General features: G+C 35.2%; 2 protein-coding genes across 2 annotated transcripts; both read left to right on the plus strand.

Annotated features, from left to right (window-relative positions):
- Positions 1 to 3,866: 3,866 nt before the first annotated feature.
- On the plus strand, positions 3,867 to 6,170 carry LOC104088920 (uncharacterized). The gene has a single exon (XM_009593687.4). It carries the CDS (start codon positions 4,068 to 4,070, stop codon positions 5,949 to 5,951), a length of 1,884 nt encoding a protein of 627 aa, XP_009591982.1. The 5' UTR covers positions 3,867 to 4,067; the 3' UTR covers positions 5,952 to 6,170.
- Positions 6,171 to 9,766: 3,596 nt separating this feature from the next.
- On the plus strand, positions 9,767 to 16,198 carry LOC104088921 (biotin synthase, mitochondrial). The gene is made up of 6 exons (XM_009593688.4): positions 9,767 to 10,148; positions 11,520 to 11,699; positions 12,107 to 12,213; positions 14,224 to 14,429; positions 15,040 to 15,179; positions 15,772 to 16,198. Exons 1-6 carry the CDS (start codon positions 9,945 to 9,947, stop codon positions 16,063 to 16,065), a joined length of 1,131 nt encoding a protein of 376 aa, XP_009591983.1. The 5' UTR covers positions 9,767 to 9,944; the 3' UTR covers positions 16,066 to 16,198.
- Positions 16,199 to 17,323: the final 1,125 nt, after the last annotated feature.

Consider the following 17,323-nt stretch of genomic DNA (forward strand, 5'->3'; position numbering starts at 1 on the left):
ATTACTTTGTGATTCCATTATCTTAAAAAAATTATTTAATTATTTCTGATTGTCTTTTGTGGGTACAATGATTGCGGATGAAAGCAGTGATGAATACCTTACTTTAGTGTTGTTGATCGTTGTTAGACTTTCTATTATCATGTCTAAGGATATTTTAGTTTAGAACTTTTTGTATGCAAACTTATATATTTTGACTTTTGAATTGTTAATCAAACGATGTTTATTTTATTTTTGTATATGGATAATGTTAGTTGGATATTTTAATTTTATTTCGTAGTTTATATAAGTTATGGGTGTAAAAAATTTCATTGAATAGGAAAATATTCCTCATTTTGCTTCCATAAATATCAGAAATTACAGTTGTGAATTGTTGCAATAGAGAATATAACCGTTCCAATAGACCTAGCAAATAATAACAACAACCCATAATAACCGTTGCAATAGGGTACTGATAATTGTTCCAATATATTACAAAAACCGTTGCAATATATCATGAAACCGTTGCAATAGGCTTAAAAAATCGCTGGTATTATTATACAACAACGGTTTAAAACTGTCCCAACAGAAAATAAAAATGTTCCCATAGACAGAACAATGGTATCAGTTCCATAACCGTTACAATATCCCTATATGGAGACAGTTTGTAAAGCGTTACAAATACCCGTTCCAATAGACCTATTGTAACGTTGGATCTTGAAACGCGTCCAAATCCGTCCCAATAGCCCTACATGTACGGTTAGTGTGTCTATTGCAACGGATTTGGAAGAGTTGCCATAGTTGTAATTTCTAGTAGTGATTTTGTCCTAAAATTTGACACTAGTTAAATATTTATTGTTGCACTTGGCATCGTCATATTGATTTGCTTCTCCTATTCTATATAGATAGATCTCTACATTGAAGTTATATATTTATATATATATTTTTTTTTGATAATATTTTCTTTAAACTATATAGATATTTAATTATTTTAAATTCAAATTCAAAAAAGAGTAACTAGTTATTAACCAACCTAACTAATTTTGTCCTAAAATTTGAAACTAGTTAAATATTTATTGTTACACTTTGGCATCATCATATTGATTTGCTTCTCCTATTTTATATATAGAAGATAGATACAACTCAACTTAAGATTTTATATTTGTGTTTTCTCCCATTGTAATTGCTATATTTTGTTTTTGAAATTCTTATTATAGTTATCTAGTCGCTATTCTATTTTGGGCATTGTTAAAGATTCTAAATATTAAATGGGAAAACATGAAAAAGCAGAATAATTGATTTAACCTTTATTAATTCGGTCATTTACTTTAAATCTAAATCGTTGTCAGACTGTCAGTATAATGTCTGGAATTGAATATTATTAGGAATTGACAACACGTATTCTTTCAGTCTTTTGCCCTAAATTATATTAATGAGTAAATTGTAGCTATTAAAATCAGGAATTGAACCTGCCAATTACATTTGCGCAATATGTAGAGTTTAATATATTTTATCAGCCAATATTCAACCTTTATTTTTTATTGTTATTTTCAATCCTTGAACATTAATGAGTGCTGGAGTCATAATGTTCTCTCTAATAATTTAAGCTTTTGGATTGGATGATCACACACTTCAACATATTGCTAGAGCAGACAAAGATTCTGGGTTTGAGTCTCACCGTCATCCAATAAAAAAAAGATTTTTTACGTGATTGACTCATAAAAAGGAGTCAAGCACGTACGTGAGAGGGCGTGTTGAAGACATAATTAAGTAGATAAAAGTGTGGTTTGTCTAAGAACTTAAGTTTTTAGATGAGATTAACGGTAACAAAATGGATAAAAAACAGTTATCATTCCATATTATTCACTAAAAAATAGATCGAATATTTATCCGTTTTTGACCTGTCCATATTTATCTCGACTCGCCCATTTGACACTCCATAAATGAAATGGTCACACAAGTAACGAGGAATCAAAGGTCAAAGTCCAACAAGATTTGCCAAAATACTTCAACGACCACATGCTTGTCAACCAGTAATTGGAAAAAAAAAGAAGATAAAGTTTTGTCTGTAAATTGTAATGATGCAATTTGTTTGGAAAAGTCTAAATCTTGTTGATTAAGTTCACTTGTTAAAATACATCTTTCAAGCATTAAACTCCCGTTTGCCATAGATTTTGGCTTGATTTTTTAAATTTTTTTTTAACATTGTTTTATTTATGAAATATGATTATATTTTGGGAAAAAAAATCAAAAATTTTCAAGTTCTCAAAAACTTGTTTAGAGCAATTTTTTGGTGAAATTTTTTCTTCCACTCACAAAATTTCAACTTTTTTTCAAATAAAATGCATGTCCAAACACAACTTTAACTTTCAAAAATTATTATTCAACACAACTTCAAAAACTGTTTTTTTCAAGTTTCAATCAAATATATGTCTAAACGCTAGCTAATAATTGAATTTTTAGGTAGTGAAAACAATCACTAGTTTGACGCGAGGTTATAAAAAATAAAAATATTTATATATCATATAATTTGGACAAGTTTCCGTTTTGAATATCTATTGCAATAGATACAATTTTGTTTCATATTATTGTCAAATATGAAGCAAAATGGTTTGTCTTGAACAATCTATGTTCGACCTTTTGCAGGATGCCATCATTGTTTTGAAAAATATTTAAAAGTATTTAAAGCCCAAAGTAATAAATTGAAAACTTTTTTGTTTATGTATTTTGTAGCATTGGAACTTCTTCTTCGGGGCTTAACACTGTGAATTGTTATATTTCACAACTTAAAGTAATCTATTTTCAAAAATATAATCTTGCATTGCTCAAGCTATGGTTAAATGAGTTGTTCCGGTTCAAAACATAGCTCACAGTATCCCTTAAAAGTTACTATTCTATGAGTGTGTTTGATACGACGGAAAATATTTTTCTATTTTTACTGTTTGGTTGCACAAAATAGTTTAAAAAATATTTTTTTAGATATCAGATTTTCCTAAAATTTGAGGAAAATGACTTCTCTAAAAAAAGTTAGAAAAATTTCAAAAATTCCACCTATCCTCACATCTAAGTTCTAATCCCAACCCCCTCCAACTTTAATTATTTGTTATTTTTCATTTTTTGCCCCCCCCCCCCCCCCCAGTATTTTATTTTTTTGTATTTTATATTTTGCAGTTTCTGCACCACCCCACCCCACCCCACCCACACAATTTTTTTTCTTTTTATATTTTCAGTTCCGGACTTTTTTATTTTTCAGTTTACATGTTCGAAATTTTACAAGTTCCAAAGTTATTAGTTCAGATGTTTATGTGTTTCGAAATTTGCGGGTTTAGAAATTATAGAGTTTACGGGTTTGAAAGTTTAGTGGTTCAGAAGTTTATGAAATTTGTGTGTTCGGAAGGTTGTTGATTCGAAAGTTTATGGCTTCATGTGTATTGTATCTAAATTATTTATGACTACTCTTGAGAAGTTATTTTCCTTAATTTGCGTATCAAACACCGGAAAACGTATAAGATTACTACTTATTTTTCAAGAAAATATTTTCTTGTCAAATATTTTTTACGAAAAATATTTTCCATTATACCAATGGTTATTGGTTCTTCGAGTTTATGCACCACCCCCTCCCGCCCCTCCCCTCCCCGAAAAAAGGTTATTTGGTTTGAAAGTTTATAACTTCATGTTTATTGTATCTAAATTTTTACGAATTCTCTTGAGTTATTTTTCTTAATTTGCGTACCAAATACCAAAAAATAAATAAAATTACTACTTATTTTTCAAAAAAATATTTTTTTGGAAAACATCACCTAAAACATTTTCCGTTGTACCAAATACACCATTAATTACATAATTTCACCCCTTGGGAAAAAAAAAATCCCTTAAAATAGACAGCTGAAACACAAAAAGTTTTGACACTTCTTCATCAACGCCAGGTAACCCTTCTTCAATTCTCTCTCTTCTTTGGCTTCTTCCATTTACATACATCCCTTTTAGCCCTTTTTTGTATACGTAATCCAGTATTAAGTCTATTCTTTGTTTTTCAAATGTAACTAGACTTACATATAAAGCTTTAAAAGGTGCAGTAGCTATCAAAGACCATGTGGGGTTTAAGCTATTTGCAAAATCTGTGGCCTTTTTCTGTAATAAAACCTGATGACTTGAGAATTTCTGATGGGTTAGTTAGGAAATTATCAGTACCCGAAAACACAAAGCAGTTTGTTTACGCGATTCGTGAACCCGAATCACAGGCTGTAATATACGTATTGTGTGTTCAGAATTTATCTGAACGATCTGCTGTAGATGCCCAGTGTTTAATTAGAGAAGTTAAGCCTGAGGCTGTAGTTGTCCAAGTGGGTAATTCAGTAGATGGTGATCAAAAAGAGGAACTTTTGTTGAGTAATAGTGGAAATTTTGAGGAGGAGGAGGAGGATTCGGTACCAACTTCGTCGGTTGAGGTGTTGAAGAGGTGTTTTGTGCATAAAATTAATAAGGAGAAGTATGAGAATGTTGCGGGGCGGGTTGTTTTGAGGGAGATATTTGGTGTTGGGTTTGATGGGCATTTGTCTGCTGCTAAGAAAGCAGCTGAAGAAGTTGGTTCGTCTTTCTTGTTGCTCGAGTCACCTTTTGTTAAATGCAGCACGTCTAATGAGTGTTCTAGTGTGGGGGATGAGGGGTACGAGAATAGGTTTGGAGTGTTTGGTTTAGAGGCTGGTAATAGTCTGGTTCCTCTAAGAACGGGGTTATTGGTGTCAGCAAATTCGCGTGCATTTTGTGTTACGAGTGATGTTCAGTCTCAGATGGTAAAGTTGTTGTCGTCGCATTTGGTCAATTCAGGTTCCTTGCAAAAGATGGGGTCTGAGGATGTTCCGCTGCAGTTGAATTATCAAGTACCACAGTTTGCACAGACTGTTTATCCATTGCTCTCTGATCTACATGATATTTTTGTTGATATTCCCTCAATAGGAAGAGCTCTAGCTTGTGCTCAGAAGATGTTTAATGATGTTTGCAATGGAAATGCTGTTGATTCAAATATCCTTTTTGAGGTTTATGTCTTCAAGATTGCCGTCGAAGGATTGAGAATAGCTTTGAATAATGCTGGTCGGCTGCCTCTTAGTAAAATGGGATATCATACAACTGAATTTTCTGAGCTTTCTGTTGAGGACAAGTCGCACGCCCTTCTTGCACAGGCCCTCCGAAGCCAGGCCGAGAAGTTCAAATCAATAGTTGCAGTAGTAGATGCCAGTGGCTTAGCTGGACTAAGGAAGCACTGGAAAATTAATATACCTGAAGAAGTTAAGGACATTGTTGAGCAGCTGGTCACTGACTCTGAGAGCGATGGGGACAACTCGAGCCGAAGTGACAGAAAAGGGTTACTAGCTGTTAAGCCAGTGGTAGCTGTTGGGGCTGGGGCCACAGCAGTTTTAGGAGCTTCTTCGTTTTCTAAAGTTGTTCCTGCATCTACGATAGTGAAGGTTGTTACCTTCAAAGTCCCTGCTTCTCTAAAACTCATCATGACTCAAACTCAAAAGGCCCTTGCTCTTGCATTTGGGAAGTCAAACGTAGTAGCACCTGGAATGGCAAGTTCTGGTGTCAAATCATCTGTCCTTAAGGCAACTGCTTCAGCAGAGAAAATCCGTGCCGTGGCTCACGGAGTTATAGCCTCTGCAGAGAAAACTAGCCTCTCAGCCATGAGAACGGCATTCTATGAAATTATGAGGAAACGCCGAGTCCGGCCAGTTGGATTTCTGCCTTGGACTACCTTTGGATGCAGTATAGCCACTTGTGCAACCTTGCTTGTTTATGGAGATGGAATAGAATGTGCTGCTGAATCTCTTCCATCAGCTCCTTCAATTGCCAGTTTGGGTCGTGGAATCCAAAGCTTACATCAAGCTTCTGAGGCAGTGAGACAAACAGAAAACTCCAGGATACAAAAGTCAATAGAGTCTCTTGTGTACAGATTTAAGAAGATAAGTATCTCATAAAGTGTTCAATTAATAAAATGGTTGAAGTTTGGAGGAATTTTCAACATGTTGATTGTAGTACTTGGATTTCTATCAAAAGCTAGTCTAACAACTTTTATATTGCGATCAAATCTAACAAATTCTGTAACATTATTAATGCATTAATTTGTATCTATTATGACTTCTGAAATCATTAGTTGATGCACTATTAAGTTCCTTTTTTCTTGTTCTAAATTCGAATTTCTGCCTATCTTTTACTAATACTTAATTAAGTAGAATATTTTTTACGAAGTAATTCTTTACTGTATCATCTATCAGAAAGCTTTTAAAATCTCTAAGGAATTTTATAACCAAGTTTTCAAGGTGAGGCCTCTGTTAAAGGGTACTTAGGATCCAAAATGATTGCACAAAGCTATCGCGTTAAGTTTGTTGGGAAATTTGTGAGCTGAGCTAGACTCTCTGCTGTCATTCTTCTGTTATGAAGGGCGCTGAGTGTGGACTCGGGCAAGAACCAAAGTGAACGAACGAAACGACTGTGGATAACAATAAAATAAGAATGAAACAACAGTGGAGGACAAAACAATGGATTGAAGACCAAGGGATTTATAAAAATCACAACAGTTCATAAAGCCTAAAGTCTGATAGAAAAAGGATCCCTAAATAAGGACATAAATCTATGGAAGACATTCTACACCTGGCTCTGGTTCCATTAATCCCTCCAGCTAAGAGGAAGTTTGTCCCTTTAGTTTTTTCCATGATTAATTGGATGGCTATTGGCCTGTCAAACTTGTCCAATTTTTCTTTTCTGTTTCAGCGAAAGCAAAACTTCTGGAATCTTATAGGTTTTCAATGTTAATAATGAAGCCATACACTTTGAAGTTGGAGAAAATACCAGCTTCTCAGTAAGGTTGTCATGGCATACTACATCTATCGCGTGAACCTCCACAGCCTTCTTCCTTTGTAAATTCTTACTGAGGTTCACACTCTCAGTCTCAGATCACAGATCATGAGTATATTTATCTTTAGGTGGATGGAAACACTAGAAACACATAATCTGGAGAAGTGCTGGAAATGCACCAATGGTCTTCCATGGACTATCTTGTGGGATCATTGAAACAATTTTACAGCTTGGAGTCTTGCCTTGGATAACTATAGAGAATTTTGTCTCCTGATACGCCAAATGTAATGACCTAAAGCGAGATCCTGACATCATTGACTGCTGAAGCCCATTCCCGGGGATTGAATAACCTTTTGGAATATTCTAGCTGTTTCATACATAAAGTTTCACTTTTACTGAAGAACAGGTTAACAAAATTTTCTCCTCCAGCATTATAATATATAGAAAATCTAGCAAAGGCATATTTTCATAATCCTGGAACGACTTCATTAAGCTGCTTCCTCATGGCTGGAAAACTCAATCTAAGAGCTGGTGATTGGTTTCTGCTCTTTATCAAGGAAAGTTATGTGCCGTTTTGACCAAAGGTAAATCTACGTTGCATGGATTAAAGGCCAAATTGCTTTTAGCTCCTGGTAAGTGTCTTGATACATTACTTGTCAAACAGTTATTGCTGTCGTCATTGTCGTTTTTAATTGTATTATTCTTGTTGAAGAAGTTTGATCACTTCTTATTTTTCCTTTAATTAGTTTGCCAACTTGTAGGAGAGACATTGACTGCCTAATGCAATTCATGTAACAGTGGCAGTTGGGCATTTAACTTGAACTAATAGACCTTCTTAGTAATTTCTGTTCATGAAGTCTGTCTATTTCTTCAGAAAGTATCATTTATTACCGTCTATTTCTTCAGAAAATATCATTATTACCTGTTACTATCATTAATTCGCGGCAAGAAATTTGGTAATGAGGCCTATCAGAGTTTCAATGCTGGAAAACTACACATTTGACTTATGAACATCATTATGTTTTCTTCTCTGGGAGAACAATGGTAGTATCTGGGCCAACTTGCAAGGATATGGGTAACTTGGCTCACCAAAGCTTAGGTAGATGGGAAGAAATCACAAAGCTTTTTTCCCTTCTCTTTCTTGTACTGATATTCAAATCCTGTTATCAATGTTCTTCATTCAGTTTCATGGACCGATGAACTATATCCTTGGGTTGTATTATTTTGAAAAGTTTATGGTTGTCAATTGTGATGATTTAATTGTTCATACTAGTGGTGCTTGCTGCTTGTCCGTTTTAAGACGCCTTAAATTCTTTAAGGTGTCAGCAGCAAACAAGTATAAATATCTTAGGCATCACAAAATGAAAAATGATTTGCAAAAAAGTTTATATGCTGATTGATTTACCTATGGATTAGGAACATTTTGGCTGTGCTGACGGACTCTGAAATCTTTTTTATCTGCATCTGTAAAGTGGCCTTTCTGCAAATTATAATGGAGGTGTAATTTCTAGTTTAAAGTGTTAAGAGAGTTCATCAATCTGTTGTCGATTTGCATTAGAATTGATGCCACATGATGTATACAGTTCTTTCCTTTATTGTGCATCAGTATTATTGTGATCATATACACTTAAGGTACCTTCTCGTCTTCCACCAACTAAACCTATGAATTGTAACATGTACCTGAATTGCAGATTTTTTAGCTTATCTAGGATTAGTAATATCACTGCATGAATTGAAGGTCTTTGTTTGGGAAACAAGAGAACTATGTGAAGCTAATCCTTGAGAAAGGCGCACTTGAACTCTACATTGCTTCTGGAGGCTTCATGTCTACCACACGTTGTACCGGAGCTCCAGTTGGAAAATATGAGTTTACACCTATTCAGTTCAGCATGGTCGTTGATCATCCGTGATTTCTCAGATGCTGAAAAAGCACAACAAAAGTACTAGCACTGCCAATCCATTATTTTGCTCGTCGTGGATATGTTAAGCTTGCCTGTCAAGAGATTCCATGTAAGAGTGACATCCCTCCTTGTTCAACCAATAAAGAGAAGTTCTGTTGAACAGAAACCAGCTTGTATATTGGATTTTAAGTGGCCAGTAGCCACCCTTAAGTCTGATTTATCATAACTGTTGTTCCTCCCTCTTTGTCCTTCACACTATATTCTATAATCAAGTGCAAGTGGGAGGATGATTTGTTAATTTATATTGAAGTATTATTCATTCTCTTTAATTGTTTTTATAGTTGGAACCTCCCAATTAGAAGGGCTGGGACTAATGGAGTCCATGTAGTGCACCACTCCCTTTTAATTTTTCTCAATCTCTTCTACTTTCAACCAAGAAATATAAGCATCATCTTTTAGTATGTCCAGACAAAAATGACCCGTTTCCTTATTTTTTACAAATCCAAATTAAGTTGTAAAAATATGTACTTTGTTTTAAGCGACTGTTTTTACCCTTTATATGTCTCACTTATATATCTCTAATAAACTCAAATGTAACAGTAGCTTCTATGGGGGCGAGCTAGTGGTCGAAGAGTTGGATTGATAGTTATGTAAACAAATGTTTGAATCCCATTAGAGACAACATTATGTGAATTTTATCGGGTGGGAATTAACGTATACTCGAAATTTAAACAAGATGAGTTGAACTAGCTCGGACATTAATTAAAGTTATAAAAGAGTTACAAGTACATAAGTGCATTATTGCTCTCAAACTTTTGTGGAACATAAACCAAGTTGCTTAATTTAGCAAACTTGGATAGTTTAGTTTAGGACGGCAGAGAGTATCCTTTTCAGTAAATAAAACAAAACTTGATTTATGTTATGCAAAAAGAAAACGGAAGTTTGGTTTCTTTTGAGTAAATTTCAAAAAGAAAGAAAAAGGAAACGACTAAAAAGGAGAACGTCACAACAAAAGATGCACAAAGTACAATAAAATCGAACCTAAACCACTACCCACTCTATTAAAATCAGTGCTAACAATAACACAGCGGAACTTCCAAAGCAGCAAATAGCAAATAGAGAGAGCTGCTACTGCTGCTTCAGCTCACTAGTGCTTCTGCAAAAGAGCGGCCATTGTTGAGTATTCGACGGCCGTTATCGTTGTTAGTGAAGACGATGATGTGGCTTCGATCGATTCGACGGCCGTTATCGTCGTTAGTTCTACTGCAGTCGCGCCCCCCGAATTATTCCTCATTATCAGCTTCAGCAGCTGCAATAGAATCGGAGAGATGTATAAGGGAAGGGCCTAGAAATGACTGGAGCAGAGATGAAATCAAGTCTATTTACGACTCCCCACTCCTCGATCTCCTTTTTCATGGCGTCCGTATTCTTTCTCCTTTTTACCTCTCTCCTGTTTACTGACATTTTTGTGTACGAATTTTCCATTTTTGAATCATTTGAGTTACTGAATTTTCCTGCATTGATTTTATTTTGAGTTTTTCTAAAGAAAATTCCTACTATTGCGGATGAATTGAGTGTCGACCGTACATTTTTAATCATAAATAAGCTATCAAATTAGTTTTTTTACTCTTTTGTTCTATTTTGTTGTTTCCTCTGAGTTTTAGCCTGACTGGTTTTGCTTTAATTTTCCCTTAACGTGGTTAACTTTGTGCTAATTTACAGTATGATTTTTAGTTTTTTTTAAGGCGTGTTTGGTGCATTTGGTGTGGAGGAAACTGTGTCCCCTTAGGAAATAATTCTCTGGATCATTTTTCAGCATTTGGTTGGATATAGAAGTTATAAAAACAATGTTTTGATGATACTTTTAGGAACTAGTAAACATTTTTAACACTGTCTAGGTGTTGATTGATACAATGAGATTGAATCAGTTGAGAAATTTGTAAAGAAAAATTACAAAATAGGTGAGAGAAGTCATTTTGTCAATTGTGGCGGAAGATATTTTCCTTGAAAAAAGAACATTTTTGAGCAAAACATTCTCCTATCATATCAAATACGTTAAAGGGCAGCCCGGTGCACTAAGCTCCCGTTATGCGCGGGTTCGGGTAAGGGTCGGACTACGAGGGTCTATTGTACGCAACCTTATCCTGCATTTTTGCAAGAGGTTGTTTCCACGGCTCGAACTCGTGACCTCATGATCACATGAAAGCAACTTTACCAGTTAAGCCAAGGCTCCCCTCGTCATATCAAATATATTGTAAACCAATTTCATATCAAATACATTGATTCATTGATTTATATACATTAAATATATGTAGTAGGAATCAAGATATTTGTAAATCAATGTCATCAAATACATTGATTTACAACTATCTTGATTCCTACTACATATATTTACTTCAATCAACATCTAGATATTTTTGTCAACCTATAACTTAAAAATAAGTAACACAATCCTTATACTCGGGGCTACTTCTTTTACAACTATCCTATGCCAATCTGCATTTTGTCCAACCAAATAATGGAAAATGCTTCAGAAATTATTTTCCTAGATAAAAAGAATTATTCCCAAGGTAAAAAATGAATTCATGGAAAACATTTTCATCTATTCCACAACTCAGTGACCTGAACTTTTTATCATTCATTCCAGAACAACGTGAAAAATGCATTTTTCAGTTATCATTTCTAGTTACTTTGGAGCTTGCTCCTTAATCGTTTTACTTAAGTTCTTGTGAGACCCTCTATCTGGTTTTTGATATTTTCTTTTCTTCATTGAAAAAAATATTTTTACAGGCTCAAGTACATAGACATTCTCATAACTTTAGAGAAGTACAGCAGTGTACTTTGCTGTCTATTAAGACAGGGGGATGCAGTGAAGATTGTTCATATTGTCCTCAATCATCTAGATACGATACAGGACTGAAAGCACAAAAACTCATGAATGAGGATGCTGTTCTTGAAGCAGCAAGAAAGGTGCTCTGTTCTGTTTCTCTTGGTGGAATATTTTATCCTCAAGTATAAGTAGACATTATTTATTCCTTAGCCTGATATTGGAGGGTGACAATGGCTAGATGATAATGATCCCACTTCTAAGGGAGGAGTTCCTCCTGAAATTGATGCCCTTTAATAAAATACTACTGCATCTGAGGAAGTTATGATTTCTCAAAAATTTAAGGTTTCCTAGATTCTGCCCCTTGTACCACTACGGCTAACAAAGTAACCCATAATAGGCCAACCTATAGATGTATAAATATGACAATATATGCAGTAAAAATTAATTATCTCAATCAATTAGATTTCTTTTGGCAGCATTATACGTAACATACAATGAGGTTCAATCTCCTTTTAAATGTATTTTAGCTACTTTTATGTGTTGACAGGCAAAAGAGGCAGGAAGCACTCGTTTTTGTATGGGTGCTGCATGGAGGGATACCATAGGAAGGAAAACCAATATGAACCAGATCACCAAGTATGTGAAGGAAATAAGGTATGGGCTATGGTTCTCCTTTACACTCCAATACCTTCCGATAAACTGTCTCTGATATTACACTGAAAGCCAAGTGATTTCTATATCTGGTGTTATGCACCACTATAATGAGGTGGGTAAAGTAGACAGCAGTTTGATGAATCTGTAGCATTTCTTTGGTGTCCCCTATTCACTGGACTTAATGTTTATGCATTTCCTTATTCTTTTTATTTTCTTCTATCTTCACATTTTCTGAGCTGCCAGAGGGGTATCTGACTAGCTAGCTGGTCATAATACTCACTGAACGGCAACTCGCTGAAAAGAAGCTGAAGGAACTGTTTTAGCTCTATTTCAATAGCCTCTTATTTGGTTAGAGAAGGGAAAATGAAAGAGGCTTGTTTCTGCCTTTTGCTTTTCTGGGTAGGGTAAAGATTACAATTGTTCATCTAATGTATAAGCTACTATGTCACTTGTTAACTAAGTGTTAATCTATGTAAAGAAGAAACAGATGCAAGTTTGCAGGGAGTTGTTTGTTTATTCTTCTCGTCAAAGAATGTATTCAGGAGACTGCTCCTGACACATTCAGTATGTTTGTCTTGCAGTGTCCTGTCTCCTACCAGAGAACTAGCTAAAAAATTGACGTACTGTAGACCATTATCTACAAACATTTAGAAGGTTCTCAAGCTTAGTTTCAGGACCACACATCCTCATCTACATAGGTAGATATGTAGGCAACACCAACCTCAAGGTCAATAAGATATGTTGGGTAAATCACCTTGTCAGAAGCTATTTATCCAAAGAAAAACGGAAAGCTAGTGAACACTGTTATGTCTGTATATTACAGGGTCATCTTGATATCCTGATAAAAAAGTTTAATGCTCTGCTGTATTGGCACCTATTTCTTCAAGGTCGGTACCGTAGACATGATGTTTCTTTTCTCAGGATTTAGCGCTCAGAAGTGAAGAGCGTTGTGAGCTCATTTCTCTAGCAGTGCATCACAAATGGGTTTAGTATATTTGGTCCAGCCAAGTGAGATTGGAGGAGGGTTGAAAATGGATGCTATTTAGATTCATTTAGAATCTATGAGAAATATTTAGTAGGAACTTTTATTTAAGCTCATCTTATGCAATATCCTTGCTGCTTCTTCATCTGGTTCTTCTAGTTGCTTGCTTTGGTGCTTGCACAGTGCTCTAACAGACATGGACATGGGTTAGATGTTGAGGACAGTAATGCATGGCCTTGCTCTCTATTTTGCTTTTTCTTTGAAGTAGTGAAATTGAAAGAGTGAGGAAACTGGATTTATGATGATTGATGAAATTGAGAAGTAGGATCATTGCTAAAATTGAGAGGCATTCCTTCCGCTTCATAGAATGAACACAGAAGCCGGAATATATTTACTTCTTTGTTGGTTAAACCATTTGTTACCCATTCTAAAAGCATTCTTCTGCGTGAGAAGGTTTGATGGGTAATTTTGTGATTCTGCAACTCTTAATCCAAAAGCGTGCAGCATTTTCATCTTAGCTCCTTGTTCCAAATCTTGTTTATTGGAGTTAACCAAAAATAATAGGAAAACCATAAATTGTGAGTGTCCATTGGTATCATATATAAATGTACACACAAGCATGTTGATATATTTCGCTATGACATGAAAACAACCGAGGCATCCATTGTTTTTTCTCTCCCCAAATAAAGAGTCCGTTTGGACATTAAAAAAAATTCACTTTTTTTTTTCAAAAAAATTTCACTTTTTTTCGAAATCGGTGTTCGGCCATAAAATTTTCAATTTTCACTTGAAGATAAATTTTGGGATTTTTCAAAAATTTGAAAAACTCCAAAAAGCTGTTTTTCAAAATTCACTCAAATCACTCACAAGACTTCAAAAACAACTCAAAATAATATTCATGTCCAAACAGAACTCTAATTTTCAAATACCATTTTCACTTGAAATTTTTTTTCACTTTTTTTTGGAATTTTACAATTTTTGTGTCCAAACGGCCACTTAATGTTGTGCAAAATATATTCAATATGAAGGGACATGGGAATGGAGGTTTGCTGTACCTTGGGAATGCTTGAGAAGCAACAAGCTTTAGAGCTCAAGAAAGCAGGTCTTACAGCATACAATCACAACCTTGACACCTCAAGAGAGTACTACCCTAATATTATAACCACAAGAACATACGACGAGCGGCTGGAAACACTGAAGCATGTACGTGAAGCAGGAATTAATGTGTGTTCAGGTATTCGTTTGAAGTATAAAACTTGTCATTCACCTTTGGTTTTTGCAGTTTGTGTTTATATATTGAAACTAACATTAAGTAGACACCTCTATCTCTATATTTGGTGCATGCATGTGTATGTATATGCAAATACTGTAGTATCACACTATTAGGTTCACACCGCCACATATGGAGTTGAAACTATTTGATCGTAAGTAAAATTTCATCGGCAGTTTAAGGTTTCTTAAGCAGCCTTGACAGCCCCTTGATGGAACATAAAACTGAACTCTACTTCAAGTACTGGACATGAGTTTTAAATTATCAATGAAAGGTCTTTCAGTTACTTCAAAATGAGCTTCTTGCTGCTTTTCCTTGAAATGTTTTTCTCCTTTATGACTTCCTGTTCATAGATATAAGAATCATTAATATAGATGGTACATATTCTTAATTAATATGTCATTATTGAAATTCAAGGGAATCATTAAAAATTGTGTTAAATGTGTTTACTTTTCTTTTCTGAAGAGGAATGTTTTTACTTTGACACAATCTTTCTGAGGTTGTGCCGTAAATTTCTCCAAGGTGTGCCAAACCTTGTCAAAATCTTAGCTAACCCCTTATTTTCTGCTATCAGGTGGAATAATAGGGCTTGGTGAGGCTGAAGAGGATAGAATTGGTTTGTTGCATACCCTGGCAACTCTTCCGACTCACCCTGAGAGTGTCCCAATTAATGCACTTATTGCAGTAAAAGGCACGCCCCTGGAAGACCAGAAGGTAATTTTTAGAAATGAAATTTTAAGTATTATTGCAGTACTTTCTGTTAACTTGTGATTCTAAAATGCTTTGCGCCTTGTACACCTCCTTTCAGCGGCCAAAACAGGAATAAAAACATGCTGATTGACTTGGCCTGTAACCATAATATAGTACCAACATGATACATTAAGCCGTCCTAGAAGAGCTCTTGGTAGAGCGTTACCGCTTTAAGGAACTATATCTTATTAAGTTTTAGCCTTGTTTGAGCTTTGATTCTTTACCTTTCAATCTCTGCGAAGTAGCACACGTGGTTTCAGGCAAATGTCAACTAACTTAGAACATGACTGGAAACCTAATCTCTAGTTAACGGCAACTTAAAGAGCAAAACAATAAACAGAGATAGTCTTTGCAAACTCTTCAAAACCGTGATATTCATAGACCACAAGATAATTGACACGTAGTCTCAGATGAAATTCAATGCCTTTCTGTAAGTAGATTAAGTGAAAGGATACGAAGACAGCTTTTTGAAATGAATGCTATGCAAAATGAATGTCATTCTATCTGAGTTTCTCAAATTATTTGACAATCTCATCTTTCATTTTTCATCTTTCAGCCAGTGGAAATATGGGATATGATTCGGATGATTTCGACAGCGAGAATAACAATGCCAAGCGCAATGGTTAGGCTTTCTGCCGGAAGAGTTCGGTTTTCTATCCCTGAGCAGGCTCTGTGTTTCCTTGCTGGTGCAAATTCCATCTTTACAGGTGACAAGTTATTGACTACACCCAACAATGACTATGATGCTGATCAGAATATGTTCAAATTACTTGGACTTGTTCCTAAAGCTCCAAATTTCTCGGAGGATGAAAAAGATTCTGAAGATGAAAAGTTGGAAGCATCTGTTTAGTTGAGAACTGAGATATATGGTTAATCCACCAAGTATCTTTTACCTAAAAGTATGACTTCTGTAATACAAACCTTGTAATGAAATTTTACCATGAAACTTAGCTTTACAATACCATGTTGATGTTATTTGCTAATGGTCATTTCTTACTATTATTAGTCACTCAAAAGGTTATTTTAATCGAGCACAACTCAAAGTTCTTATGATTCAGAAATATACTAACTAAAGTTATTTCTGTCGCATTTGAAAAAAGGAAGTCAATTAAAATAATTGAGTGGTAGCTCGATGGTAGTTAATCAGCCCTTCTCTAGTTCTCTTCCCGTTTCCTCTACCTCACCTTGGGCATTCCTAAGGATAAACAACAATAACATACTAGTATATTTTAATTAAAGTGGGGTTTATGGAGGGTAATGTGTACACATACTTTACTCCTACTTTGCGGAGATATAGAGGTTGTTTTCGATAGATTGAGACACTGTTTTCAGGGATGGCAATGGGGCGGTGCGGGTGCGGGGCGGTGCGGGTTTAGACATATGCGGGTGTGGGACATGTTAAAATATTTTTTTTTGAATATCTGTGCGGTGCGGTTGCGGTTGCGGGTTTGCGACTTTGTGCTAATTCTCTTCAGCCTTTTTTGTTCCCCTCTCGACTCTACCTCTAAAGACAGAAGCTTGAAGCTCTCTATCAGTGATAGAATGCAGAAGATTCAATTTCTTTATATAGAAATCAAATCATATTAAGTATTGAAATCGTTCTATCACCTAAACTCGTAGACTTAACTTCATGTGAATTAATTGTAATGACCCGGTCAATCGTTTTAAAAGTTATAGCCCCCACTCCCCTATTTACTGCTCATTCTGTGCTTTATAACTATTAATGAACTTGTCGGGGTAGTCGGTTCGGGTCCGGTGAGGTTTTGGAATGTATTGGAACACTTGATTCCAAGTTTTAAAGCTTAAGTTCAAATAGTGATCGGATGTCGACTTATGTGCAAACGATCCCGAAATAGAATTTTGATAATTCCAACAGCTCTGTATGATGATTTTGGACTTAGGGGCGTGTTCGGAATTTTATTTGGAAGTCCGTAGTTAAAATAGACTTGAAATGGCTAAAATAGGAATTTAAGTTTGGAAGTTTGACCGGGGAGTTAACTTTTTAATATCGGAGTCGGAATCCAGTTCCGAAAATTTGTATAGCTCCGTTATGTCATTTATGACTTGTGTGCAAAATTTAAGGTCAATCACACTTGATTTGATAGGTT

The sequence above is a fragment of the Nicotiana tomentosiformis genome, chromosome 6 (assembly GCF_000390325.3).
Source record: "Nicotiana tomentosiformis chromosome 6, ASM39032v3, whole genome shotgun sequence".
Classification (NCBI taxonomy): domain Eukaryota; kingdom Viridiplantae; phylum Streptophyta; class Magnoliopsida; order Solanales; family Solanaceae; genus Nicotiana; species Nicotiana tomentosiformis.